The 27720-nt window shown below is 38.6% G+C and overlaps 1 protein-coding gene across 2 annotated transcripts; it reads left to right on the top strand.

Moving 5' to 3' along the window:
• Positions 1–384: 384 nt before the first annotated feature.
• Positions 385–26074, top strand: tspan15 (tetraspanin 15). Of its 2 annotated transcripts, none has more exons than XM_083915862.1 (8): positions 385–520; positions 8444–8629; positions 9397–9471; positions 12438–12533; positions 19955–20071; positions 22628–22678; positions 22991–23107; positions 25758–26074. In XM_083915862.1, the coding sequence occupies exons 1-8, from the start codon at positions 431–433 to the stop codon at positions 25923–25925; spliced, it is 900 nt and encodes a 299-aa protein (XP_083771988.1). In that variant the 5' UTR covers positions 385–430; the 3' UTR covers positions 25926–26074. The 2 variants fall into 2 exon arrangements, with proteins under 2 accessions (XP_083771988.1, XP_083771989.1); XM_083915863.1 differs by having other exon boundaries at positions 438–516.
• Positions 26075–27720: the final 1646 nt, after the last annotated feature.

Genomic DNA, 27720 nt, shown 5'->3' with positions numbered 1-27720 from the left:
AGTCTCGGTTACGTGTTATAGCACAATATTTGTACGCTGTCTTTTTAATGCTAAACCGCTCTCTTAATAATGGGCTTGTAACCGAATCTCAGTGAGACTTGAATTTTATTATTTTTTAAATAAAGGTGCAATGCGCCCCTAAATCCTGGATACACCCCTGGACATTCAGATCCATTTTGTGGCTTGGTGGCAAAAAAACAATGTATGAACAAAGACATCAGTATGAACATATAAAGGCATAACCCCTCCCCCATTTTTTCATTTTTTTTGAACACGTAAACCTCCCATTCATCCATTCATCCATTCATCCATCCATCCATCCATCCATCCATCCAAAGTGCGCTCCCAGTTGTGGTGACGATGACAACGCGGAAGTGTGTTGTCAACAGCGCAGGGAGCCGCTGGAGTCAACTGTCATCAGCCAGACACGATGTCCAACAACGAAGAGACCCGATACTGTCACCGATGCTCCTACGTTTTCCTCAAATTCACCCTGTTCGCGTATGCCATCATCTGGTGGGTGAGTAACGTCATGATTTTCATTTGTTAAAGAGGAGCGCGCGATGTGCTCTCACAGATATCCCGACTCGAGGGCGCAGACAGACTGGCAGGGTGTGTGTGTGTGTGTGTGTGTGTGTTTGTCTGTCTCAACTGGGGCGCCGTGTGTGCTCTAGATATGATGTTACTGCGTGGATATGATCGAAAACTCCCCGTTTCAAAATCGCAGCGTGCAGTTTTGTGATTTCCAGTTTTGTCGCGACAGGTGTGGTACCTGTGGAGCAAAGCTATTCTTTGATAAGCGTCTGCTCTGTGGCCACACCCTCCCCTGTGAGTGTGCACCTTTCCCCTGCTCTTACCTGTCTGATCTGTGCTGGGTAAACACAACGAGAGGGCAGATAAAGAGGATCGGTCTATTCAGCCTTCTTTCTGGGAGATTCCACCCGCTGCTTGTGCACATTTTGCCTTGTCCTGTTGTGGTCAGACACGAGTCATGTGTCGGCCACCAGATGACAGATGGATCAGCAAAAAAAGTTTTCAGTACATGTAAGGAAGTGAAATATTGCTATGAATAACAAAGCTGGTCCAGTAATTGATGCATGGTAGCTTCAATTTCCGTATACACGGCTGAAAAATAAATGTGGTAAGTGTATTAAAATGTAGCATTTGTACCATATCCTTATTAGAATAGCACATTGTAAATACAAAAAGATTGTACTCAGGCACACTCAGTGACATTTTCAGATATTTCTCCTTTTGATACATCAGACTTGACTCGCATGTGGTTTACTTTCAAAGAGGTTGAAACAAGATACACACCAAAACTGAAAGAGTAAGATGGTTATTTAATTAATTACAGTCACACTTGCATAATAAAGTATTGCAGCCTCTGTGTGAATTGATGTGTTTTTATTTGCTAGTGTGTCAGGCTTTGCAAACAAATAAATGCTTAAAATAACTTGGGTAATGATGAAAAGGGAACAAAAAATAAGGCCCCTTGTTCCTGGTAATAAAAAACGTATTTACTGTAATCTCTGTGGAGTATTAGACCTTTTCAATGGAATCCCATTGCTGGGCAAAAGCCTGTCCTGAATTTCCTGTTAGTTGGCGTCATTAGCTTTGTTTGAAACCGTTCCCTCATTCACTCACTCACTATTCCTTTAATATTGTTTATTAAATAGTGAACTATATAGGGAATGACCAAACAAGATTTTGGACACTACATGGGAATTTCTGCTTCTTCTTCTCCTACAAGAAAACACGTCTGCATTGCATTGTGGTATACGTGAGTAAATGAAGGGTACATCGTATGTACACTCAAAATAACTGTGCATTGTGGGTATTTTATAGTGGACTAAATAGTGAATGAAATGATCCACTGAGAATTCAAACACCACTACAAAATGGCAAACCCGCTATATATAGTGGACTATTTTTGTGATAGGGACAGGTTATTCATGTGTGCCTACACTTTTTTTCCTTGCACTGCAACAGGAAATAAATTGGGAAACGTGAAATGGTCCATACTGTACATACCCACTTACTCTAGAATAGTGTAAGACGAAGCTGACAGGTGCTTGATAAAATTTATGGAACAGGAAACTCTATTTTGGGTAGAATTTAAATAGTCTTTCATTTGAAATGCTGTAGTTGATTAATACACAGCGATGTGAATTGTACATGTACACAACACTTTCACTATTTGATCTGAACTTTAACTTATGGGCTGTGGCCAAATTAACGTTATGGTGCGAGGAAAACTAAAGTAAACAGCCAGTTCACAGATCGAGTCATTTGTGAGAATATTCATGATTATACCGATAATAAAAATGCCACGCTTAACTTATTTTTGTCTCTTTTAATAAAGGAGAAAACACTTGTTTTATGTCATTTATGTGTAGGCTGTATTGTTTTACCGGTGAGAGGAAATATAAATGGGAGCCTGTGAACCCCGCCTAAATACTTACTTTGTCTCATTTTTTAAAGTGTTTAACATGTATACAGATTATGTTTTCAATAACACATGCATAAAGTAAAGTTGTGATTTATCAAACATAATCTCTTCCAAATAGCTTACTTAAGGAAATGGTGGTTAAAAATGTTTAGGAATGTTCATTTATGCACAAATTCGCTGTTCTCATGAATTACAGATATTTGAGTGTATTGTGACTTGGGTCACGATGGTTTGTCATTTTAAAAAAGTGGGTCGCCAGAAAAAAAGTTGGGACACACTAGAGTAGATTGCAGTAAAGGTATGATAAGTATTAAGCGTTAACGCCTTCTTTTCTACATATTCGATTGCTTAGACTGCTCATATAGATACATCACATAAACAATAAGGTTAGCAAAGACCCTCAAAAGATCTGCGGGCTGACGAGCTGAAGGTGGTGGAAGAATAAAGGTTTCTTTGCCACATATCCAATTCCTGCAGCTGCTCCCTCTCACAGACAGCATGACAGATTGTATATTTGTGCAGACAGATGGCTGATTGACACAACTCTTACCGTACAAAGAAAATTACTGATTTTTTTCTACTTTGAGACATTTCTGCAATGTTTATTCGGGGAAAGAGAGAGTGGGATGGTGAGGCAGAGGGAGTCAGTAATGGGTTTATTATGGAGAATGAATGCTGCCTTGATAGCAGAGGTGAAACAGATTAACAAGTTATATTTACTCTGCTGTTACAGCTTGTTGATTCAGTCATGTTAAAGAGATCACACAGTGTCTCTGAGGAATGTAGTTTATCTCAGCATGATACATTCAAGACTAAAGAGCCGTTTGGGTCATATTGTCACATCCTGCAGGGAACAGCAACAGTATTTTGCACACACACAGCTTTGAAATGGGTGCTGTTGTGATAAAATCAGCCCCAACAGTTTTCTGCCATAATGTTTCATAAAACAGGAGTTTGGGCATATTTAAAAACATTTTAATTGGCTGCATGTTGTTCCCACTTTTTAAAAAAATTGTAATGAGTGATAGAAGCAACACATGCTGACACAACAGTCAGCTTTATTATTTGTAAGTCCTCTAGTAGTGATTTATTGGGAAGTCTGTGCTGCCCATACACGTTCCAGACAGTGGCATGTTTTCAACCTCACACCTTTAATTACCTAAAAAAAAAAAGATGTGAGTATTATTGTCTTGCATTCAGATTTTAATTTAATCCTATTTTCTTTTTTTTAAACATCCTGTTCTTCACACGGATTCGGTGTCTGCAGGACAGGATGTCCATGTGTTGGAAATCAGCTGCTCAGGCTGAAAACAGCCAAGCGAAACAGCATATGTTGGAGAAACAATACACAGTAGTTATTTCCTGCTCACTGTGGAAAATAATGAAGTTATACAAGGTTCAATGACTTTATGCTGTGTTACCAAAGGTTGACAAAGACTGAAACCAAAACTAAGCAGAGCATGAAAAAGTAATTGTAAGATGATTATTCCAAAGGTCATGTTTGGCTGTCTTTAAAAAGTCATTTTGAGACGTGGTTATGCTAATGTGGGCAGTGACATAATGCAAACACTGCATTTTGGTAAGCAATGCATTCAAGGTCAGTCACACTTAAATACAAATCCATTATTTTTGATTACTACTATTATTACGCTACTTTAGACTTGAGTGTTGTACCAGTGATTACCATTGTCCATCCGTCCCATTCTTGGAAACGAGATATCTCAAGAACCCCTGGAGGGAATATTTTTCAAATTTGCCATAAAAAAATCAACGATGAACTGATAAGATTTTGGAGGTCAAAGGTCACTGTGAGCTCACGAAACACATTTTTGGTCATAACTTGAGAATTCCTGCACTAATTGTGACGACAGTTCACACAAATAACCAATTTCCCCCTGGGATTATTAAAGTATTTGTGATTCTGATTCTGAAATGTTTAATAGGATAAAAGGATGAAGTGATGACATTTTATATCTAGAAAGGTCAAAGTTCAACTTTACTGTGACATCATCATGTTCTGCAAAAAACGTTTCTTTATATTCAACTCATGAACAGGAGGAGACATTCGGTCGGATAGTGAATTAATGACACTAATCTTGAAACTGTGGTGATGTATACTAGACCTTATGAGCGTCCGCCTGCCGGGTTAAAGATGTGTGTGAAGCATCCATTTATTAAATAACTTCAAAGTCTTCGCCGCATATATTATGTAAGTCTGAACAGTTTGTTTCCTAAATTGTTTAAATCTGTCACTTGAATTTTGAACCCAAATTGATGTTGAAGGAGAAACAGGAGTTTTGTTGAAGACATGACTGTGATCCCAACTCGTTGTTCCTGTGGGTTGGGTTCTTGCGGCTCTAGAGAGTCCTGCAGACTCAGGGAGGTCGGTTTTTGATAGTTAGGTTTGGTCCACTGAAGAGTCAACAACCATAGCTGCTCTGTGAGGCTGCACATAGTAGAGCCAGACCGATACATCAGTCAGCCGATATATTATCAGACGAAATGCTGCTAAAAACTTTTTCTACAGAACATATAACTCAGAAAACAATGATTGGGGTGATTTTGAAATGATAAAAAAATTAAATATTAAATGACTGATTATGAACATACAGTATTAGTATCACTAATATCAGTTATGTGTACCACTGACGCCCTGAGGACAAAGCGAGTCCATGTGTGACTTTTATGTCTGTCTCTTGCAGCCTGGTAGGTTTCAGAGCTTCATCTGTGTTTCTGCACTGCACTTTGTTCCCCCACAGCAGTTAGACAGGCACACTATAATAGCACTGTGAAATTGTTTTAGGATAATGTAATAGGTTATTTACAATAATTCAACTTAACCTTGGCCCAGTGCCCTGTTATTATCACTCAGTCATCTGCAGCTAAGTGCATGCTGATAAACAGAGACCTGTCTGTGTTGTTTTTTTTTTTTCATTTTTTAGAAAGAAATGTAGAGTTGCTCTGGCTCCAAGTGCCCCCCTCTCCCCTTGGCTGAATTAAAGTGAGTTCAGGGTGGCATGCGACAAGCGAGCAACAAGACACCATAACAGACAGCAAGCAGGGACATGTAAGGAAACGACATTGTGGCGGATTATAAACAGTGCTTGGAGCTTCAGAACAGATCACTGACTACTCATGTAAAAACACTCATTTTCTTTCCTTCCCCCTCTCTTCTCTGACATGTCTGTCTTAATTTGGAAATTCTGAATATAAAACATGTCAAAGAATGAGGTGTCTGCAGTAGCAACATGCTGTGATCTAACCGTCTGCCGCTGCTAAGCTGTGTGCGCGTCCATTTGTTTTCTCTGAAGTCCTCTTTTTGGTTCAGGGAAAAATTTACACTGAATTAAAATGGTTGACTCAATCTTTTAACTGTTGCCTGGAAGATAAACCAACACCAAGTACGAAGACTGCATTTTTTAAGTGTTGTTACTTGTGTTAAGTGCCAATTAGCAAGCGTTAGCACGTCATGGTGAACATAGTAAACATTTCAGCTGCTCAACATACTGTATTAACATTGTCTTTGTGATGTTAACATTGAGCATAGCTTAGGTTAAAAACCTCATTATGGTAGTGCTCACATTTAACTCAAAATAAAGTGGTTTAGATGAAGGTTAGGTGAAAGTGAATCCAAATGAAAGATAGCTTTCGCTGTATTGCCTCGAGCTCACCGTCTTTTGTTTTTTCTTTTGCCCACCACTCATATTAGGGCCTTCATATGTGTCATAATTTTGTCCAGGGCCCTGTTCGGCATTTGCATTTTCCCTTCTCAAAAACTCCATCACTGTCACTCGCTTGTCTTGCTGTGATCCCAAATTGCCGCTGTCACTTGACGCACAGCTGCAGCACTAACTCTAAAATGCCTGCAAAACTGAAACACTCATGTCGGATGCCCCTTAGGTCCTATTTGATCTCAGGAATTACTTCTGTGGGTGCAATGCTATCATAACCATTAGAAATATTGACCTGAGCAATAATACAAAATACATCTCCAGTTTTAATAAACCAGTTTTCATTTATAGAAAGTCAGTTTCCTGTTTCCTGCTCTAGTGCTGTTTGTGTTCAGCAGCATGCATGTGAATGTATCGATGTGTTAATGATTAATTGCACATGGAAAGCAGATGTTGCCCCCCCCCCCCATTAGGATGAAGAAATAATTAAAGTTACTGTAAATGCGTCATTGGTGTTGGGCCACTTACTGCTTCAGCTGCCTGATCCAATAAAGTCCACTATTGCTCTTTTGCTATTTGGCTGTAAGTGAATCTGTGTAAGTAGAGTTTTTAATTTTAGATTTGCCCGTGGCTAATTGAAGAGACAGACTTGGTCATTTTCCTTTGTCATATATTAAGTGTATTAATTTTCTTCTTTAATTTACACTATCCATTAACAGGCAGAAGAAAAGCTGCTGCAAACTGCTTCATCATAATTGTTTCCCCTTTTTTACCCCCATGCCTCCTTTAAGAATAAGACTAGTAACACACAGTTATCTTCAAACATGTGCAATCAAGCCAGCTGTCATGAGACTCATGAGTGGAAAGTCTGCTGATAATTTACTTCACAAACAATTTGTCCTTGCATTTCATCAGACTGCGCGTCACTGTTGGATGGATGGTTTCATCAATGCTCAGTCAGTTATGGAAACGAGTCAACAAAGATCATCCAAAGTATTCATTGTGTCTTAAGTAGAAAACGTACGTTGATTAGAACTGTTCACGGTGAGATGTTTGGATCATCGTGAATAACTGGAACAATATTTACAGCAAGCACCACGGATCAAAAACACCTCTAATGAGATATCATAGACAGATATTTCAGACAACCAAAAGTATTTTGCGTGATTAGATAATATAAGGGGTGAGCGGAGAAGTGTTGCTTTTTTTTCATTGGGATGTGGGTGAACTGACCATTTAAGTTTTTTTTTTTTTAACTCTCATAAAGTCCCTGGTAGGCAGTGATGATTGCTGTCGCTGATTGCATAATAAGCTCCTTCTAGATGCTGATTTTATGCAGATTGCAGATGCAGTTTTGATGTATGTTAATGTGACACTGAGGATTTGACCAAGGAAGGCACAAAACACTGGACTGGTTAGTTAAAAGTATTTAAAAATAGTGAAAAGCATTATTATTGACGGAAGAATCAAACTTCTGTCTCAATCAGGTGTTTCTCTGTTGTTTTGCGGTGAGCAGGTCTGTCTTGTTAAAGAGGTCAGTGTGAAACGACTTTTACATTTGCCAGATGGTGGTCCTTAAATTAAATGGCTAATAATTATCTAAATGAACTGACCTTTTGAAATTTTAATTAAGTGAGTGAGAATGTAAATGAGTGTTGAGATAAGAGGTATATGCTTTAGAGCGGCGGTATGTAGCTGCTAGAGGAAGCTTTTAGTTGCAGACTCAAACTGAAGAGCTCACCATGCAGCCGTGGCTCATTCAAACAAACCAGCACTCTTTAAAATGGAGACCTTCCACTTGTTAACATGTTTGAGAAGAATTCCTATTATTAGCATCCATTAGCAGCTATACAGTCTGACTTAATTCATGTAGCAGAAAAAACAATTTAGGCAGTTGATCTGTGTAAACTGCTATTTGAACACCAATCCACCATCATTAATAATAATTAGACTAAACATTCAAGTTGCTTTCTAATTATTCATATCCCTCATCAAGAGAAGAAGTTTCATATTCTTTTTATAAGCACTTATAAGAAATTATTAAAATTATTAACTATTAACAATGCTTTTTTTAAACTCACCCATGCCTTTCCTCTGCCAAAGCCTCCTTTACATATAACTTGTTCGTCATTTCTCTGAGTGGGGGCTGTGAACGTAAGATCTACTAGTAATAATTGTAAGTAGTAATTGAAGAAATCATGAAGCTCTGGCTTTTCCTCTTTTCCTCATATTTAAAGCTGCTGAAAACAGACACCTGCTTGTTGCCAAAAGTTCAAGCTGATATCTAACCCGTCATAACTGCTTTTCATTGTGTTTCCAGTTGATAGGCGGCTTCATCCTGGCCATTGGCATCTATGCCGAGGTGGAGAGGCAACGCTTCAAGACACTAGAGGGAGTGTTTTTGGCCCCAGCTATAATCCTGATCCTTCTGGGAATTCTAATGTTTATTGTTTCACTAATCGGAGTCTTGGGTTCACTGAGGGATAATATAACCTTACTGAAAGTGGTGAGTGGTTTGTCTTTTTTAAAACATTAAAATAGCTGCTAAGATGTTAAGGAAGTCTACAAATGCTCTGATTTGTATTGTTTACATAATGACATACTTACAACAAACTATATGAAAAAAAATGTATCCTTTCACTGCGTTTATTTTCTTATTCCCAGAGCAACATTAATCATGAACCGGTTTGTTAATATTTACATCTACTTGTACCGATAAACCCTCTTAAAAACACTACAAAACCTGTGAAACATATAAACATATAGATGCAGTATGACTCAGTGCTTGTCGAAAATTGTGGCCAGTTCTTCAGACGTTGCTTCTCTATAACGGTGTGCAGATGAAGAGCAGATTTCTACAGAACATTTCCCTGTTGCGAACACAAATGTACTTAATGGTTGAGGAAGAAGTGTGGACAGATGGTACCTCAGATGAAGAAGTTAAACGCCTACAGTTGTTGCCAGATACAGAAAAACAAGTGACCTTGTATGACATCAAAACAATCCACATCACAGGATGAAGAATGTTTGAATATTCCTACGACACAAGTAGTGTGTATATAGAAGTATAGTATATTATACTGAATTTGGAAAAGTAGAATGCACATGGTCATGACATTGGTGCTGGTCCCTGGCCTGCTGAGAAAAGCCAGCATTGAAAGATCATTTTGCATACCATAACTGTGCTCATTTGGTGAAGACATGGCATGCACCCAACTGTATAATGTTTAAGTGTATAATGGCTCTTCCTCTGTTCTGTCTGTTCGATCACAGTTCATGTACACCCTGAGCGTGTGTCTGATCCTGCAGCTGCTGGGAGGAATACTAGCGCTGGTGTTTCGCAACCAGGTGAGCTGTTTGAGGTGTTAGAAACACACACGTAACAACCACAGCTTTATGCAGCAGTAAACTGATGTTGACATACTTTTCACCATGAGGAAATAATACAAGATAAGAAAATATAATTCTGATTAATCCTGTTTAATTTGGTTCTTGGTTGGTCTCAGTATGACTGACATGCACCAAACAATGTACACAGTGCACCGTAGTATGAATGAATGAATCATGACCAACTACATTACATAAGCACTGGGTAAAAAATAACATGATTTAGTGGGATAGAGTAAATTAAAGTACATTTATGTCATTTTGATTCTCATTTTAATAATGAATAATGAACCAAACACATTCATAAGTTGATATAATGTGTTTTATTAAATGGAAACTTCAATGACACCAAATTAAAATCTTACATACTCATATTTCTAGCGATGCACAGGCACATTATAATCTGAACTGATCTATTCAAAGAGAATATGATTATCAATTGAATGATATCAGTATGCAGATGAACGGTTCTGCTTCCCTGACCTCCCTTTGTGTTTCTTTCCTCTCTTTCTCACATCTAATATCTCTCTACTAATCTTTCTCATGCATCCTTTCTTTGTTTCACCCATTGTCTTTCTTACTATCTCTGTCTTCAGTGTTTGATCTAATTTCCCTCCCTGCAATAAAATTCAATAATATTCCCGTACATAACATAACATAACGCATCTTTTGTTTTGAGTCAGTGGTTGCTAGACAAGTAGCTAGTAATGAATAATGCTCTGTGGGAACAAAAGACAGAAAGGAAAGACTTAAACGTGACCTAGAGCCCATAAATAATTACTTATTTTGTAAGGGAGGAATGGTTGTAATGCAAAGCCAACATTAGTATTATAAACTTTAATAACATTATACATATAGTACTGAAATGATGATATTTATATCATCATTTCAGTACTATATGTTTATTATCTGCTACTACAAATTGGGCTGGGTATCGTTCAAAAAATGACTATATCAGTACCAATACCAGTATCCTTAGAGGGATATGGTATTGGTACTGATATTGGTCATTCAGTATCGGCGTGCTGACTTTGCACCACAGACTGTATGGGTTGTAGCTTCTTGGGTAGTGGCCAATCACACACTGCTTGAGATCAAAGAGGGCTTGTGGTGATTGGCAGCGAGCAAAACTATACAAAGAATCTCTTTTCTTTCTAGATCTGGGTACAAAAAAGGGTTGGATGCAGATGGAGAAATTGCTATGCTACTTGGTATTTGGTTATTTTGGTTGATACTTCAAAGGTACCGATATCCAGCCCTAGCTTTAACCATTAAAGATCGTTGTTGAGCTCAAATGAAACACTAACTGTGCCTACAATATGCCGATGTCACCTAGTTATTCTTTGTAAGAGTGAAATCTTGTCATATTTCGCTCCTCCAACATTTGCAGGAAACTGCTTTAAATTTTCATCCAAACGAGTCACCATGGCTGCTGCTGAACATTTTATCGGATATGTGCATGCTGTAGCTGGAGTTACAGTTTCTCATCATGAATGTTTTTCTTGTTTAATGTTTGCATCTTTATAGACGTCATTTGTTAAAAAAAAAAAAACCTAGAGCCAAATTTGTCTTTATTTTCATCTAATTTACATGAAGATTATGCTACAACAAATGCTGCATGAGGTAATTAAGTGCCTCATTATTTCTGTCAGATGACCTTTAATGTATAAAGTCAACATTGTAGTAACTGGAAAGTGTTTCGATAGGAGATTATTAAAGTCACAGAATAATTTGTTGGGTCATTAGACAGAACTAAATCACACCTTGAGAAGTGAGGATGCTCTAATGTGGTCATGCAACCATGATGCATGATTACGGAGCCAAATTGATTATGACTACTCCGCTGAGATGTCCATTAAATCAGTTTTCTTGATAAAAGCTCTGTCATTCATGAATATCTTAATGTGGCTCTGTGAAGAAAAAACTGTCTTTTCTCCTCTTTTTAATGCTTTCAATCATCTCATTTACGTGACTGTTACATTAAACATAATAATGGCCTGTCCTGGCATAATGTTTTTCAATAATACTGTGCGGTGCGTTTTAATGTTTATGCCTGTTTGTCAAAAACAAATCTCAATTATCAACATAATGATTTTACATTTCAGTGTGAATGACGGTTTTATTTAAAACACAATAGAAGACGAGCTTCTAACATTTTGAATTTTGTCTCATTTACATTGATAAAAAGTACAGTGCATTTTAATAACACTTCAGTTTATTTTAAAAGATGGCTTTCCATAAACAATGATAATGCCATGTGAGCGTATAGAGAGCTCTTTATTAATGGTCCAGTGTGGTCTGTCTCAAAGGAAAACGCTTCAGTGGACTTACTCCAAGTCTATAAATGTGCTCATTGTAATGTGGTATAAATATGGAGGCCCAGCCCCTAAAGATTCACTGTGAAGACCTGATCTGTTCAGGGGAGGAAGAAAAGAAAGGCTTTATTATCTTTGGTTGGAAGAGAGAAATGAAGGAGTATTGATGGACCTGAATGAGGTAAAAAGCTCAATGCTTTGTTGCGTCCATCTCTGATGAAGTATAAATAAGTCTAATGTGTCCCAAACAAAGAGTGAAGTGAAGTGAAATTAGTGGAATCAATGATTAGTTCCTTAAATGAAAAGCTCTCCATGAAAGTGCTGAGCAGAGTTCAAAGTTGTAAATATTTATTCTCAGTCTTCAGATGAACTAATGCATTAACTTAACGTGACCCCGCTGCACCAGATTGTGACTGACAGATGTGAGCTGTCCGACTGTCATATTTTTATATTCCAGTTCAGTGGATCAGTCACCTTGACTAATCAGAGCATTTCCTCTGCAGAGCTGCCTGTCTGAGGCATTCATCGTAGATCAAACGTGGTAGTATGATATCCTTTATCCGTTTAACACCCACAAACTGTCTCCTTTGTTTGTTTTTCTCCCTCTTACAGACGGTGGAGTTACTGAACAAGAACATCCGAAGAGGCATCGTGAACTACTATGATGACCTGGACTTCAAAAACATCATGGACTTTGTACAGAAGAAGGTACGGTTATTGTCGCTCCTTTTTATTTTTTGTCATTTAAACATTCCTGTTGAACAAATGACACGTTTAAAAAGACCATATGAACTTTTCAATGGTTCAGTTCACACAACACACCTGTTTTACGAGGTTCGAGTCTTGGATGACCACTGCAAGTTCAGTTCAGAATCAACACAGAACTGTGTAGAGAAATCGCAATGCACCTGCTTCCAGAGTGCATCATGCTGCTGAACACACAGATCTCATTACCAACTTTTTATCAAGCGTGTTGGCATGCAGTATCTAAGGGCAGCGGACTGACAACACATTTAAATTAAACAGCAGCCTCCAACAAACGCCACTGATTAACAGGAGAAAGAAGAGAGAAAAAGACAAACAACCTGTCAAGCTGCAGGCTGCATGCCACATGCTATTAATGAATGTGCCGAGTGACCAGCACCAGTACAAGTGGAGCAATAATGATATTTTGGCTGCTTAGAGGCCCAAAAGTAGTAACTTGGCTGTTGATAATTTGGTGCTTTAGCAAACACCTGCCTCTATTCAAACCCCTTCAATATGGTCTAAACTTCCACACAGTTTTAAACAAGCAGGTGTAAAGAAATACTTCTCCTCCAAAATGTTAATTTTAATACAATTTAAAAATTGTATATCAGTTGCTCACATGCCTCCACAGTCAACAGAATCAAAAAACAGAGCAAGATGTTAACTACTGCACCAGTCAGGATTTAGCAACATTTAAATCAAAATGTGAGACAACTAGGCTTCTGTCAATCAAGTCTGATCAAACCATGCAGTGCTCAATTAGTTTCATTTTTCTCAGCTACTTTTGTAAGTACTTTGTCATTTCATCATAATATATAAATAAATAACAAAGAACAAACCATAACGTAAGCATCATGTATAAATCAAATACCATTATTCTTAAGTAAATCAAAAAACAGAAAGCAAAACAACCAATACTACAAAATACTGTAAATAGGAAAAATAATTAATTGTAAAATAATTAAGTGAAAAATAATATTAGAATAAAATAAGTCATAACGAATTAAAAGGTAGATCAGGCATCTCCAGTCCTGTTCCTGGAGGGCTGCTGCCAGACTCAGGTGTGTTTCAGCAGGTAGAAACCTGAAACATGCAGAGCAGCCGCTCTCCAGGAACAGGATTGGAGATGCCTCAGGTAGATGAAAGTTAGTTGCCTACAGTAATGCTGTAGAAAACTGGGACTATAGAGTATGTCTTCAAAATAGTCCCCCTAATCCACTCAAGAATAAAAAAAACTTCCTCAAGAACCAAAAATGATAAATATGTTTTATTAATAAAAAGAAAATATGGCAATGTCATGGGTCATTTATTGCAAAAATGATGAATCGGTCTTTTCCAGACAATAACGTGATAATAACCAAGTTATCAGGGGCTTTAAAGCTACAATGGTCAATATTTATTCATGGGTGTCTTAGCTGATCAAGAGATTTTGTGCCATCTGCTTCAAACGTTTCAGTGCGCCCAGGAATAATTGTTGTTGCTGGAGAGATATCAAAAAATTAAACTTGTGCAGTTCAAAATTTAAGTCAAAATGTGATTTTATTTTTGGCATGCCTTCAGGTCCACATTCTCATCAGCGTTGGCAACCTTGTAGTTTATTACCTTCAAAAGCAGTTCCACTTATTTTTCCATGTAAACAAAATAAGGCCAGATTTCTTTAATGTTTACCCTGTGATGTGATTTTTTTCATTAAGATTTTAACTCTCTGACACTATGATCTGCTCCGATGACAACAAACAGTGCCTCAGTAACGGTAGAAAGACATTTGGCAGCAGCTGCGTAAAGCTTCTCCTACTATGGTATATTTTTTCCTGTCAAGTTGTAAAGCCGCTGGTTGGCTCAAGTGTCCTGCTGTAGGAGAGATTTAAGTGTTTTTCTGGAGGACTTGGAGGAAAAACAATCAGGAAACCTTAGTGGGGATTGAGGCTGTTGCCAGACTCATGCTTTGTGGATTTATCTTCACTTGACAATGCCCTGAATATGGCTGTGGTCATGTGATTGTGTGGGATAAATGAGTCAGTGTGGTGACGCATCTTTTCTTGCTTGTCACTAAATGATGGTAAAAAAAAATCCCTTTGTGTGTGTAGGTGACTGTATGGGAATGTGTCACTACAGTATGTGAAATAATTAGCAGTTACGAGAGTGTTTTCTCTCCCTGTTCTTTTTAGTGTGACGTGGTATCATAAATGATCATATTTAACATCAGAATAGGAAGGAAGGAGCTAAGTTTGACTATTTTTCTAACTTTGTCATGGCACAGGTAGTGCTGGTACAATTAGTAGCTTTTTAGGTTTAGGGCATTTTAATTCCCACTAAGCTTTATACCCGCTATCCTGTATATTAATAGGCCACATCATGAGATGAATGCCTTACCACAACATCAAAAAGACGCAGCTTTAACTGAACCTCTCTGAGCTCGACTCACCCTCTGCCGTCACTCCAGCTGTGCATACTGGCCTGGTTTGGCCACCTCAGTCCTCTTCCCCTGTGGGTGTCAGGTCATAAACTTTAGGTGCTCAAGTAGATGGAGACAGAAAATGAACCAAAGTACTGCATGGATGACGGTCATCATCCATCATGTCTCATCAATAATGTTCTCAACAAAAAGGCACACCTTCTTGACCATGTCATTTGACACCCTGTGACCATGACAATCTATCAAGCACCTTCAAATTAAAGCAACACCATGAATGCCTTTGGAGGAGCGACTGTCCGACCAGTATGTGCATGTCATCATTTCTCTCTGATGGCAGGTTTTTCTGCCCGCCTTTGAGTGTAGCCTTTGGATCAGGTATAAACCCTTCTGCCTTTAGAGGCGTTCTGACAATGCTTTGTACCAAGCCAACTAACCCTGAGTGTTTCTCATTTGTCACTTGGAAGCTTTTTGTTCCAGTTGTCAAATGATGTAGCCCTAAATTGTTTCAGGTGTGCCACAACAGGAAATGAGAAAAATCTCATTCATGTTCAGCCACAACACGAATCTATGGACTAGTGAATGGTCATTATTGTATCCTGCATTGACTTCATTTCAAGCTGACCTTTCTATGCGCTGCGTTGCCTCTGAATTCTAATGGAAATGTGACATTTATTCCACTGGCAATAGCTGCCCGTGTGTTGAGCACTTAGAAAGACAGTGCCTTTTTTCATGCTCAGAATTGCACTTCATAGTTAATCAAAATTGTAATCATAATATTAACTACTGGGATGTCTTATTGAAAGAAGCTGCCATTTTTCATTCCCCTCATCTGAGGAAATCCAAGTAACTCATGACCCCCACCCACATAAATGCCATGCAGCTCAAATATTTCCGACCATTTTTTTTCACAGAATCTTGCACTGCAGGCAGCATTCAGCGTTCACTGCCGTCGCATCAGGATTTTGTGGTTTATATCAAGAAGTCTTGCAGCAGTGCAAACAACAAATTCATTCAGTAAATTGTGCAGACACTGACTTCATCGCCTCAGCACTGTGTGGTGTTTGACACAAAATAGATTATGCATATTTATAAGTTCATTTTGGATTCATTACAGGAGACATTGATGGCATTTAGGAAAAGCGATTGTATTTACACAGCATATTTTATCAGAACAGGCGTTGATTCCGTGATGCACTGAAGCCATTGGTTCACTTTTAACACTTTTATTGTCACTATTTCATCACAGCATTTGTTACTCTGTGCTATGATAAGGTCTGAACCAACTAACACATCATCTACAATGTGCATTTAGATAATTATCCAACTACTTGTAAATGGTCAGTAGTGGGGATGGAGCTGAGAGTCCGACAAACAACACACTTTAATTTGTTTATAAAATAAATATAATGTAATTTCTGCAAGTGTACACTATATAGCATATGCATAATGAGTGAAATGTTTGTTTTCAGTCCAGAGTGCCCTTAAACCACATAAAATCGTTCACATTTAGCCTCTGTGGCCACTTAAGTAATGTGAGTCATAGGGGGGGGGGAATGGCTTCTCTCATAATTCATCCTTTCAACCACCTGACTGACACATGAGCATTAAACATGAACTGGTGCAACTATGTAATCAGAGGTATGTGACAGTGAAATCAACCAGATGAACTGAATCAAAGTGTGTTGTTATGAAAGTTATTTTATTGACACCTGGCCTCATCTGTCCCCTGCAGCAGCTCTGATTGATCAGTTTGGCCTTCAAAGTGGGCCCATCCATCAGATAGGAGGCATGTTTAACTATTGGTAGGAACAGTCAATCATTCACGTGGTACGGTTGATTGTTTGGTAAGGTTATTACTGTGATTTTTTATACTTTTTTTGGTTCTTACTTTGGGATGCCATAATCAGAGGAATTTGAACATATATATAATTTCAATTCAGTGATGCAGTCAGATCCGTACAGAGGATGTTATTTAAAAAAAACAGATACCTGCAAAGCCAGAAATCTTGGTGTGGTCATGGACTCAGACCGGAATTTCAGCACATTAAGACAATTACAAGCCTACCACCACTTTAAGAATATATCAAGGATTGTAAGTGCCTCAACCGGATATGAAAAAACTTGTCCATGCATTTATCTTTAGCAGACTTGACGACTTTAACGGTGTCTGTAGCTGATTCAGAACGCTGCTGCTCACTAAGACCAAGAAACAGCAGTCACATCACTCCAGTTCTGAGTCCTTTACGTCGCCTCCCTGTCTGTCAAAGAACTGATTTTGAAATACTGCTGTTGGTTTATAAAGCACAGATTAGTTTGAGGCCAAAATACATTTCTGATCGTCTGCAACATTATGAACCATCCAGGCCTCTCCAGTCATCTGGGACAGCTCTGCTTTCTGTCCCCAGAGTCAGAACTAAACATGGAAAAGTAGCGTTTAGTTTTTATGCATCAGTTATCTTAAACCATCATCCAGAAAACTGCAGATTTTTACTGCCACTCTCAGTTCTTTCAAATGGAGGCTGGAGACTTTTCTGTTTGATGCGGCCTTTTATTGAATCAAATAATTATTCACTTCTTACACTGCACTGTAACTTTGTTTTTGTATTTTAAACCTGTCTTATTCTATTTTAGTTTGCGTTTCCTTTGATTTCATGTAACATTGAAGGCATGGAGCACATGATTGGCTGACTTCTGTCTTGCACCCACATTTGAATCTGTCATCTGGCCAATTAGCCACTCAGTTAGTCACTCAGTCAGCCAGTCTGCCCCTGAACAGCTGGTCATCAGTCAGCTAGGCGTTTGGGTACAAAATCAGACAATACTTCTGCAAATATTTCATACTCGACCGACTCTTGAGGTCATTACTGCTGAGGAAGACATCCATTCATCAGCAGTAATTGACTGGTGAAGAACGGCTGTCATCCCAAAGTGGAAAAGACGATAGAAAACCCTAGCAAAAATCAAATGAAAATAGTAAAGAAACATTTATTTGTATCAGCAGCAGAGAAAGACTTTGGATTGGAATCAAACTAAAACTTGATTGAGATGAGTCGTAGAAGAACATGAAGGAAAAAGCATGATATTTGATTTTTCAGTGTAACTTCAGTTACAAACAAAGTGTTGTGTAATCCAGTCATATATCAGAAGGTGACAAGGAGAATCTAATGTCTCTTCCCTCATCCTGCATCTCGGTGTTGACAGGTGTTTTGAGAGATTGGTCTCATGACGGTACAAAACCGGCTGAACTGACCTCAACATCAATCTTCCCTAAGACAGGATTTACTGCTGGTTGCATCATACTGTGCAGCAGCACCTATTATAAACTCATAACTTAGTGTGAAGTTGTTATATTGCAAGTCCTATCCTCCAAACTTGCAGACATTATAATCACATCATAATTGCTTTGCCTTCTTGTGACTTTTGTTCGGGTCCCTGACCTGGAGCTGGATAAACGGCAGCAAGGGAGGGAGGGAGTAACTTTCTGGCGCGCCGGCATCATATCAGCATACTGATCACACGCCTGGCAAAGAGCGGCTTCATATGTATTCATTTATTCATCCTCTCTCTTTTTCTCTTGTCTCGTCCTCTCGTACTGTCTGACCCTTTGTCCTATTTGATCTGTCTTACTGTCTTTTTGACTCACTTTCTGCCTCCTGATAAAACATTTGGCTCAGTAAATGACTACAAAGCAGAGCTAATGGTGTTTCTGTAAGTTTTCACTCTCCAAGGCAGCTGTGCAGCTGCTGTTCACTCCAGGGAAAGAAATAATCGATAAAAAATTCTGAACTGTGGCATAACCGGAGTGGTGTAATCTATTTTGAGTGCAATCATTTGGGGCAGTGAGTTGTTTTATTGCGATATTGAAAAGCATTTGGTCTCAGATGGTTGTCATAGCTCTCCTATTAAAAGACTTTTCACATTTTGATCTCTCAAACACAAGTGTAACTAATTACATTAATAGCAGCTGCAGCACACAATTAGTGCCATTTTTTACACCTGTGCTTCTGCTGCGATGAGAAGGTAATTTAGTTTATATTTTGATGGTAATTAAATGAACATTTATATTGTTATGGTTGCCCTGCAAGGTGGTTGCCTAAGCAGCCTTCACACCATGCAACACTCTGATACTGATAATGAAGTTGTTTGAAGCAGCATTTAGTCAATGTCACTCAAACTCTCTCAGCCAAAACCAATAATATCTTATCAAAGCTTGTTTATTTTCCCCTTTAAACTAATAACATTTTTTTCCTACAGGGTTTGTCAGTAAAGGCTAAATTAGGGCATTAAAGAATAATTGGTTGGTGTCGCACTATTTTGTGCAGGTATTAGTTTGTTGATTTGGCTGCAAGTGTTTTTGATTCAGGAGCAAACGCAAAGCTGCAGCTTTCAGGCGCTGGCTCAGTACGAGTTATGATTTTAATTAATAATAATAATAATAATTCATATCTAATGTGAGTGTGTGAGGACAAAAAAAGCTTTAGCTTCCTTTAATTGTAAAGGTCTTATTTGTTGTTTGCAATGTAATCTGTATAACATCTTCTGAAAACTGTATTCACTTGTTTATCATGAAAGTTTGTGAGATGGATTTTCCATATTGAGATATTGATCATAGTATCAGTATCATAATATTTGAATATAATATTGTACTATATAGTATCATTCTAATGTAGATTTCATTCGGCCAGCGCTACCACCACCTGCACACTAGATGCACGGATCTAAAACAGACCCATAATTACATGCAAATTGTTGTTAATTATGGCTCATTTCATACCAAAACGTTACGGCAATTACATCAGCAAAGCAGAAAAATGTTTCTTATGAAGTTGTTTTCTTTCTCTTTGTGCCTTTCCTCTCTCTATCTTCTGTCCTCTTCATCACTCTTTTAATCTCTCTTTTTGTTCTTTTCTTCTCCCTGCAATTTCTGCACTTGTCTCTACTCCACCATCGGTTTCCTCTGTGGCAGTTCAAGTGTTGTGGAGGTAAAGAGTATTCGGACTGGTCGGTCAACATGTACCACAACTGTTCTGCACCTGGTCCATTGGCCTGCGGTGTCCCTTATACCTGCTGCATTACTACCAAGGTAGGTATAACTATTTCCATCATTATTAATGTTTTTTCACGACTAAACTGATACTTTTACTGTAGTTGCTGTTAAAGAGTAGCCCTTGCTGTCTGTTGTGGGTTTCCTGTTGCATCAGCGACATCAAACCCTTTTTAGAATTGCTGAAAAACACATTAGCATCTGCATAACAATGCATCTATACTGCTTTTTTTTTAATCAAAAACAGCATGGAAGTAGTGTAAAGTGGGCATATCTGTAAAGGGGGGACTTGGGTACACATAGAACCAGTCCTCAAAAAGACACTTTAAAGTGAGAGGTAAAGGGACCTCTTTGAATATGGCTATGTCAGTTTTAAAATTTAGTCTGGAATCCGCTACAGGGGTGTCCAATCCTGCTTTAGGAGGTCCGCTGTCCTGCATGTTTTAGGTTTCTCTCTGCTCTAAAACACCTGAGTCTAACGATAATCAAACCTGTGACAAGCTTCAGCTGCTTGATAATGAGCACATCATTAGATTCAGGTGTTAGAGCAGAGAGAAACCTAAAACACAAACAGACAGTGGCCCTCCAGGTGCAGGATTGGACAGCCCTGCGCTAGAACCTTTTAAAGACAGTAATGACATTCAAGATCGCCTGCACCTCCTACAGGAGGTGCAGGCGATAGAGACGTACTGGTTGTACGTCTATCTAATTGTGACCACAATCAGAGCAATGAAACATGATCTACAACCGTAGCATTGAACATCACTTGCAAGTTGGGGTGGTGCTTGGTACTGTTTTGGAGCAGGAAAAGAATGGCTGCTAGGTCACAAACTTTGTCAAAATACAGCTCTTGATTCATATTTGATCAGCAAAATGTGACTTTTCTAATCCAGACCGGACACGCTCCTTTGTGATTGGCCTGCCAAGGTTCTGGCCGGCTGGAAATGTCTGAATGGGAGGGAGCCAGACGCCAGAGCAAATAAAAACATGAGCTCGGGCAGATTTGTCTGGTCCCCAGGCTGAACATACACAGTCACAAAAAATTAAACAAAGAGAAGCGACCTAGAAAATGAAACAGTGCCATCATGCAACATGCGCTGGAGCCCACTCCTCCTTCTGCTTGAGTCTAGTGAAGGGGATCTCAAAGTTTTGATGACTGAGTGCCAAAAAGGTGTCAAGTGTGCGTGCCTGCGTGCCTGCGTGCGTGCGTGCGTGCGTGCGTGTGTGTAACATTGTTTAAAGTTTTAGTCAGTTTATGTTTTTAAAACTGTTTAGTCAGACAAGGAACCGATTTATTCTGTCAGCTGGACTCATGAAACCACTGCTCCTTTATGTCTCCATATAATGATATTGAGACTAAAATTCTCACATTTGAGATATTGTGGTTCACAGAACTCATTCATGAAAAAAATAAATCAAATATGACATACGTTAACTGAAGGATGAGAAAGGCAGCTGCTGCTCTTGAAACAGTTTTCACTAACAAACAAAAAATGTATTGAGATTTAATTATTAAAAAAATGTATAGGAATAAATCATAATATAGGACAAAGTGTATTTTTGAGTTGGAAACAATGGAATTGCAAGTAATGTTGCCATTTCCTGCCCTCCGTTTTTTTACATGTTGCCTGTTTGTGTAAATGTAGATCAAATGGATGTCTTTCAAATGAAAGGTAAATTGGACTTATTATCTCATATCATTTTGTTCATATTTAGATAGTATATGATGTCTATGTTGGGTTCACATCCATGCAGGGTTTTTACCTTATAATCTTGACAATTATCCTTTGTAATTGCAGCCCTGTATGTTCATATTGACGCAATGTAGCAATTAACTCCACCTGACCGAGCGTTGTGTTTCACACAGAAGAGCTACAAGTTTTCCCACCTGATTCCAGCAATTGTATGAAGCAGAGAAAACAACGCCTGCAGTCGAGCTCAAAACTGTTCACTGATTCCTGCTTTTGCCCTTTTAGTTACATTATGACATATCATAGAAGACTGTATTGCAGTAAGACGCTTTACGAAATAATGGAGAGTGAGTTACCCTGCTATTCACACTACTAATTAGAATACCATATTAATATATTAAAAATGTAAAACAAATGTTCCCAACGAAATGTGTATATTGATGTCAAAATGGTGATCACTCCTCTTCTTCCTCTGCCAGATGGTTGCAAGTTGGTCTTAATTATCTTATTTGAACATATTTTAATATCTTTGAATATGGAAAACCACAAGTTTAAAGTCATAAGACACACACACACACACACACACACGCACACACACACACCTTACAGCCGAGTTTTCAACAGTCATCAGTATTGTTGTGGTCAGTGTCTAGTTTAATATCACACACAGACAAAACATACACACAGTTTCACTGAGGATTTTTTTCAGCCGGCTCGTGGCTCGCGTGTGCGTGTGCGTGTGCGTGTGCGTGTGCGTGCGTGCGTGCGACATCTTCACCACTAAAAACTTGCCTTTGAAAGTCTGCTGTTGATTCCTCTTGCGGCTGAAAGCTGTATATACTGTACGCCTCCTACATACTATTTCTTAACATTTATCTCTTCTCTCTGCTTCTCTCCCCTCCAGCCTAATGAAGTGGCCAACACTCTGTGTGGGTACAAGGTGTTAGAAAAAGAGGTAAGGCCTCAAAGACTGATAGTGACTAAATTGCGATCAGGCCCTACGGGTTCAGGATGTTGCTACGTATCATTTTCAGTTATTTGATGAAGTGAAACAAGAAATGTTTATTTTTAAATGCAAGACTCTTTAGTCAAAATGTCCTGATCCAGACCTTAAACTCCGCCCCCTCCACAGAGTGGAAAATTCTGTCTGATATCAGGTGTAGCATAATTCACTAAACTGGTGAAATAACTTAATAACTGATTCCTTCACTGTAACCATTAACTGTGACAACTGAAGCTACAGTAACAAGCAGCTTATGTCTCGCAGCGTTTGGACTTGATCGAAACCATCCATATCAGAGGCTGCACTGATGCTTTCTTCATCTGGCTGATGGACAACTATAAGATTATGGCTGGACTGCTATTGGGCATCCTTCTGCCTCAGGTACACACACACACACACACACACACACACACACACAGACACACACACACACACACACACACACACACACACACACACACACACACACACACACACACACACACACACAGATATAAACACAAACGTGTCACTAAACCTTAAACTTGTCACAAGCTGTCACTTTAGCAGTGTAATATTCATGATTCTAAATTATGAACATGTAGTCTGATGATCACAGTGATGTGAAGCAGAAATTAACTTAAATTGTAAGATCTCTGCGTGCACAGTTATGTTAATGTACACTACCGTCAGCTGAACAAACAGGAGAGTTTACTGTTCTATCTGAAATAAAAAAGACTTAACTTCTATTGGACGCGCTGTATCTGCTTTGTTCTGTAGAAGAACAGCTGATTTCATGAAGTTGAAATGAGGAGTAGTATATAGGAGACCACCTCATTTCACTAAAAAGCTAAAATGAATGTGTTGTTGAAGCTAAACAGGATGGCCTGTAAGTGTCTGAGGTAATGTGTGTCTGACACACTGCGTGTGTGGACGGAGCATGTTAAACACATTAGGAGTCTGCTGGTCCACAGGGAATTTACTTGTTTTTCAGGAGCATTTTTTACAGCTTGTTTGACACATTCTGTACATATTTAACAGCAATGCAATAGTCGGATGATTGCATGCTATCAGGATAAATGTTTTACTAGTGACACTGCTTTTTTGGTGTCTTTGGAGTCCGTGTGGGCGCTATGTGCATGACACAAAAAATAACGTTACAACATAATATTTCATTAATATTTATGCTTTACTTAATTCCCTGAAGACTTAATGTAGTTTTAACCATAACCACTACATGCTCAACCCACCCGGCTGTTAAGCCGTGACGTAACACCCTTTAAAAATAGGATTTCCGGGTCAAAGCGGTTCCAAGCCTCATATTTCTACAACACAGCAGAGCTTTGTTCCCCGTTGTTTGAACAGATCTGAGTTTTGAAAATTTTTACCTCCCTCTTATGGATGAAAAAGATGCCTAACTGACGTTAGAGGTGATTGTAATTGTTCACATGTTCTGCGGTTGTGCCTGTTTTATTTCAACGGAGCGCTTGGACCCGGAAATCGTATTTTGAAAAGGTGTTACGTCAGACTTAACATACGAATGCCCTTAATTTAACCTTAAATCAAATCTTGAGCCCAAATTCGGTGATTTACATTGTGGGGACTTTCATTTTGTCCCCACAATGTCGGTTAACTCTTTAAACTGAGATGTCCCACTTGTCCCACAAATGCTTTGAGTTCATTGCACTGTATGTGTTATGTAAATCTGACATTTAACTGAACATTTTGTGATACTCAACTTCCACAGAATAACGTGTTTAGTTCTTATAATATTTACCCAAAACACTCTCACAGCTGGCAGCTTTAGTTTCAGTATGGGAATACTAAAAGGGGATTTCAAAAGCACATTGAAATAAAACATTCAGGAAAGCAATTCAGATGACTAAGTGGGGGGTGTAAATGCTTTGCTTTGCTCTGACAGCTCGACTGCATAAGCAGTGATCAAATATGCAAAAAGTTGAATTTTCACAAAATGCTTTACAAGCTGGTCCATTGCCTTTAGGCTTGCTGTACATTTTGCCTGTGTTTTTATAATTGTATGTTTGTACAAGGTTTTTGAAACTGTCAGACTTAAAAAACGTTATTTGAAAGATACTATGACACTTATAAACCTGCATGAACACACATTATGCACTCACGCTATGCAGCTGTCACCTTCCCTTCATATCCTTCTTTTAGAACATCAAGTTCTACATGTGGAAGTGAAATACACAGAAGCTAATTTCCAATACTCTGTAATTTCTGCATCTCATTCACACACTCAGCCACACACACACACACACACACACACACACACACACACACACACACACACACACACACACACACACACACACACACACACACACACACACACACATACAGACAGCTATGAATGTAGATAATGCTTGACTTTAATAACGTTGTGAAGTTCAATGAGTTGTGAGTTTAGCAAAGGAGAGCAAAAGCTGTCCTCCAAGTCAGACATGGGGTGCTTAACATGTTTCTTATTTCATTTCTCCTCGCTTTTCCTTGGAAATAAATCTGCTCTTACATCTCAATTCCCTTATTAATGTTTGGAGCAGCAACAAAGGAGGAGCAAGAAGGCTGTCTGGAGGAGGCTTGAACGAAAATATAAGGGCGCACTCACACTTGGCCCGGATGATTTGTGCCGTGCTTTAGCATGATTGTCCCTTCCTCTTTCCAGGCAGAGGCTTGAATACTTATTGCTTATACTTCATCACCCCTCTGAGATTTAGTTTTGTCCAACTGTTTTAGAATATTTTCATTTGACCAAATCTGCAGTAAACACTCCACCTTTGCATCAAACCACCACGAACCGTTCGGCTGCATCTTTTTTTCTGTCACGGGGAACAGTCATATATAAATAGACACCAGGGCCGCCGTCAACGCGCGTGCTCATGCTCATACATGTGCATCTGTGCTTTCTGGGCGTGGAACAGTTGTTCTCATATTGGTCAGATAAACTAGAAAAACTGTTTAAGACCAATGAGAAGCACCCATAATGATCTCCCTTCCTTTACTAAGCTTCCCTCTCTCTTTCTGTCTCCAGTTCTTTGGTGTGATAGTCAGCTGGCTGTACATCACTCGTGTTGAAGATGCCATCAGTGAGTTTGGTCATTACATGGATGGACTACTGGTCTCGTCTACACATGAAAGAGCATCTAAGAGTCACGGCCACATGGCCAAGTGGTTTAAGTGTATGCCAGATATCGACTGATGGAGACTAAAAACAAAAAACAGTGAATGGACTTCAGCCAGAGTTTTAAGTCACTCCAGTCGATCCAGATACTGCAGCGTTGGGTCCTGCCTTTGAACTGCAGGTCTACTGCTCACTCCACTGTGGAGGAAAATGTATGTTGTTGTTTTTTTGGGGGGTTTTTTGGGGGGGGGGGATTGTTGAGCAACCAGATTATGGAGAGTTTTGAGAGAGTTCCCTTTTGAGTTTTACTGTAAACTGTATGTGTCCAACACAAAGGTGTTTGCAGGGCTCTGTGTGGTGTTATTAATTACTGTGTTAACATGCAGCGTACTAATGCATGAGTGGGAAAAGAGCTCAATTAGTGCTTATAGCTGCTTTGTGCCCAAAGAGAGCCTCAGGGATAAACACAGAAACAAGCACAACTACTTTTGCTTCTGGTTTAATGATATGACATGAAATTTGTTTGTTCAGCCACAATATACAGCACTGACTTTTTCTTACTTATGTACCTGTGCTCATTGTTTTTTTTCTGCTACCAATTAAATCATTGCTCGGCCCTTTATACAACCACTTTTGAAGCTATCATCCAACCACTACTTTTTCCCAAAACTCCAGTGCAAGGTATTATAGACTCAGACACTATTTCTGTTATCTGATAGTAAACAGTAAGTATATATACTATAAATGGAAATAATTAGCTGCACATCCCCTTATGACCACCTTCATGGTGTTTCCACCAAAACAAGTGTTGTCTGTGTAATGCTCACTTTCTTTCTACAATCAAATGTTGACGCCTCAAAATACATTTCCTATTCATCTTCAGCCAACTTACTGGTATGATGAGAAAATGAAGAAAAAAAGCTGACCTGACACTGAGTCTGCTTCATGTTGATTTAAAAGGATGAATGCTAATGCTGTGCCACTGCCATAACAGGAGGATATATCAGGGTTATTGTGACATGCAGTTCTCATCCGTTTTTTTAAGAAACAAATCTGAACAAGTTGCAAAGGATAAATAACTCAAGTGACAAAACCATGTGACTTTAAGCACAAGCAATGATGCTTTGTACGCCGTCTATCAACCCAGACCACCTCCCTGCAACGCACTTGTCTTACTACACTTGAAAAATGTTGCCACTGAACATAATCCTTCACATAAAAAAAGCTTCAAATAAGATTCTGCAAAATTAATTTGAAGTGTAATTTATAAGAAACAGGGTTGCATATATAAATATTAATACACTTTCAAACTGGCTAACCAAAACTTACTAGATACAATTACCTATACATACATAACTTATAATACAGCATGTTTTTTTTTACTTACAGATGAATGAATGTGAATTTAATTGCTACTGAACTTTGTTTGGTTTGATGTGAAGTTTGAAACTGAGACCAAATACTTAATCTTTGTTGAAGTAGATTTTTTAAATATTAAAATCTCTCTTTGTGTCTTGATGTTACTTCACACTACATTCTTCACTACATATTCCATCAGTATCTACTGTTCTATACTTCATTTATCACCGCTAAAAAATGTTTGCAAGCATTTCAAGTTGGTTCTCTGTAAAAAAAAAAAAAAAAATTAAAAAAAGGCTAAACAGTCATTGTCTCTATTCAATAGGATACAAGGTCCAGCAGTTGCACTGGAGGGTCAAATAGAGATTGCCAGGGCTTCGTCCTCAGTATAGTTTAGTATCCAGATTTCATTATTTCAACTCATGTTCATCTTTTAAAATTACTGTACGTGTTGGGTTGTCCTTCACCTGGATTTGTTCTGCTGGGCTTCAATTGGCAAATAGTCTTTCTATGT

This window comes from Echiichthys vipera (assembly GCF_963691815.1).
Source record: "Echiichthys vipera genome assembly, chromosome: 1".
NCBI lineage: Eukaryota > Metazoa > Chordata > Actinopteri > Perciformes > Trachinidae > Echiichthys > Echiichthys vipera.
The sequence above is the reverse complement of the archived record's forward strand: the minus strand, read 5'-3'. Positions and strand labels throughout refer to the sequence as shown.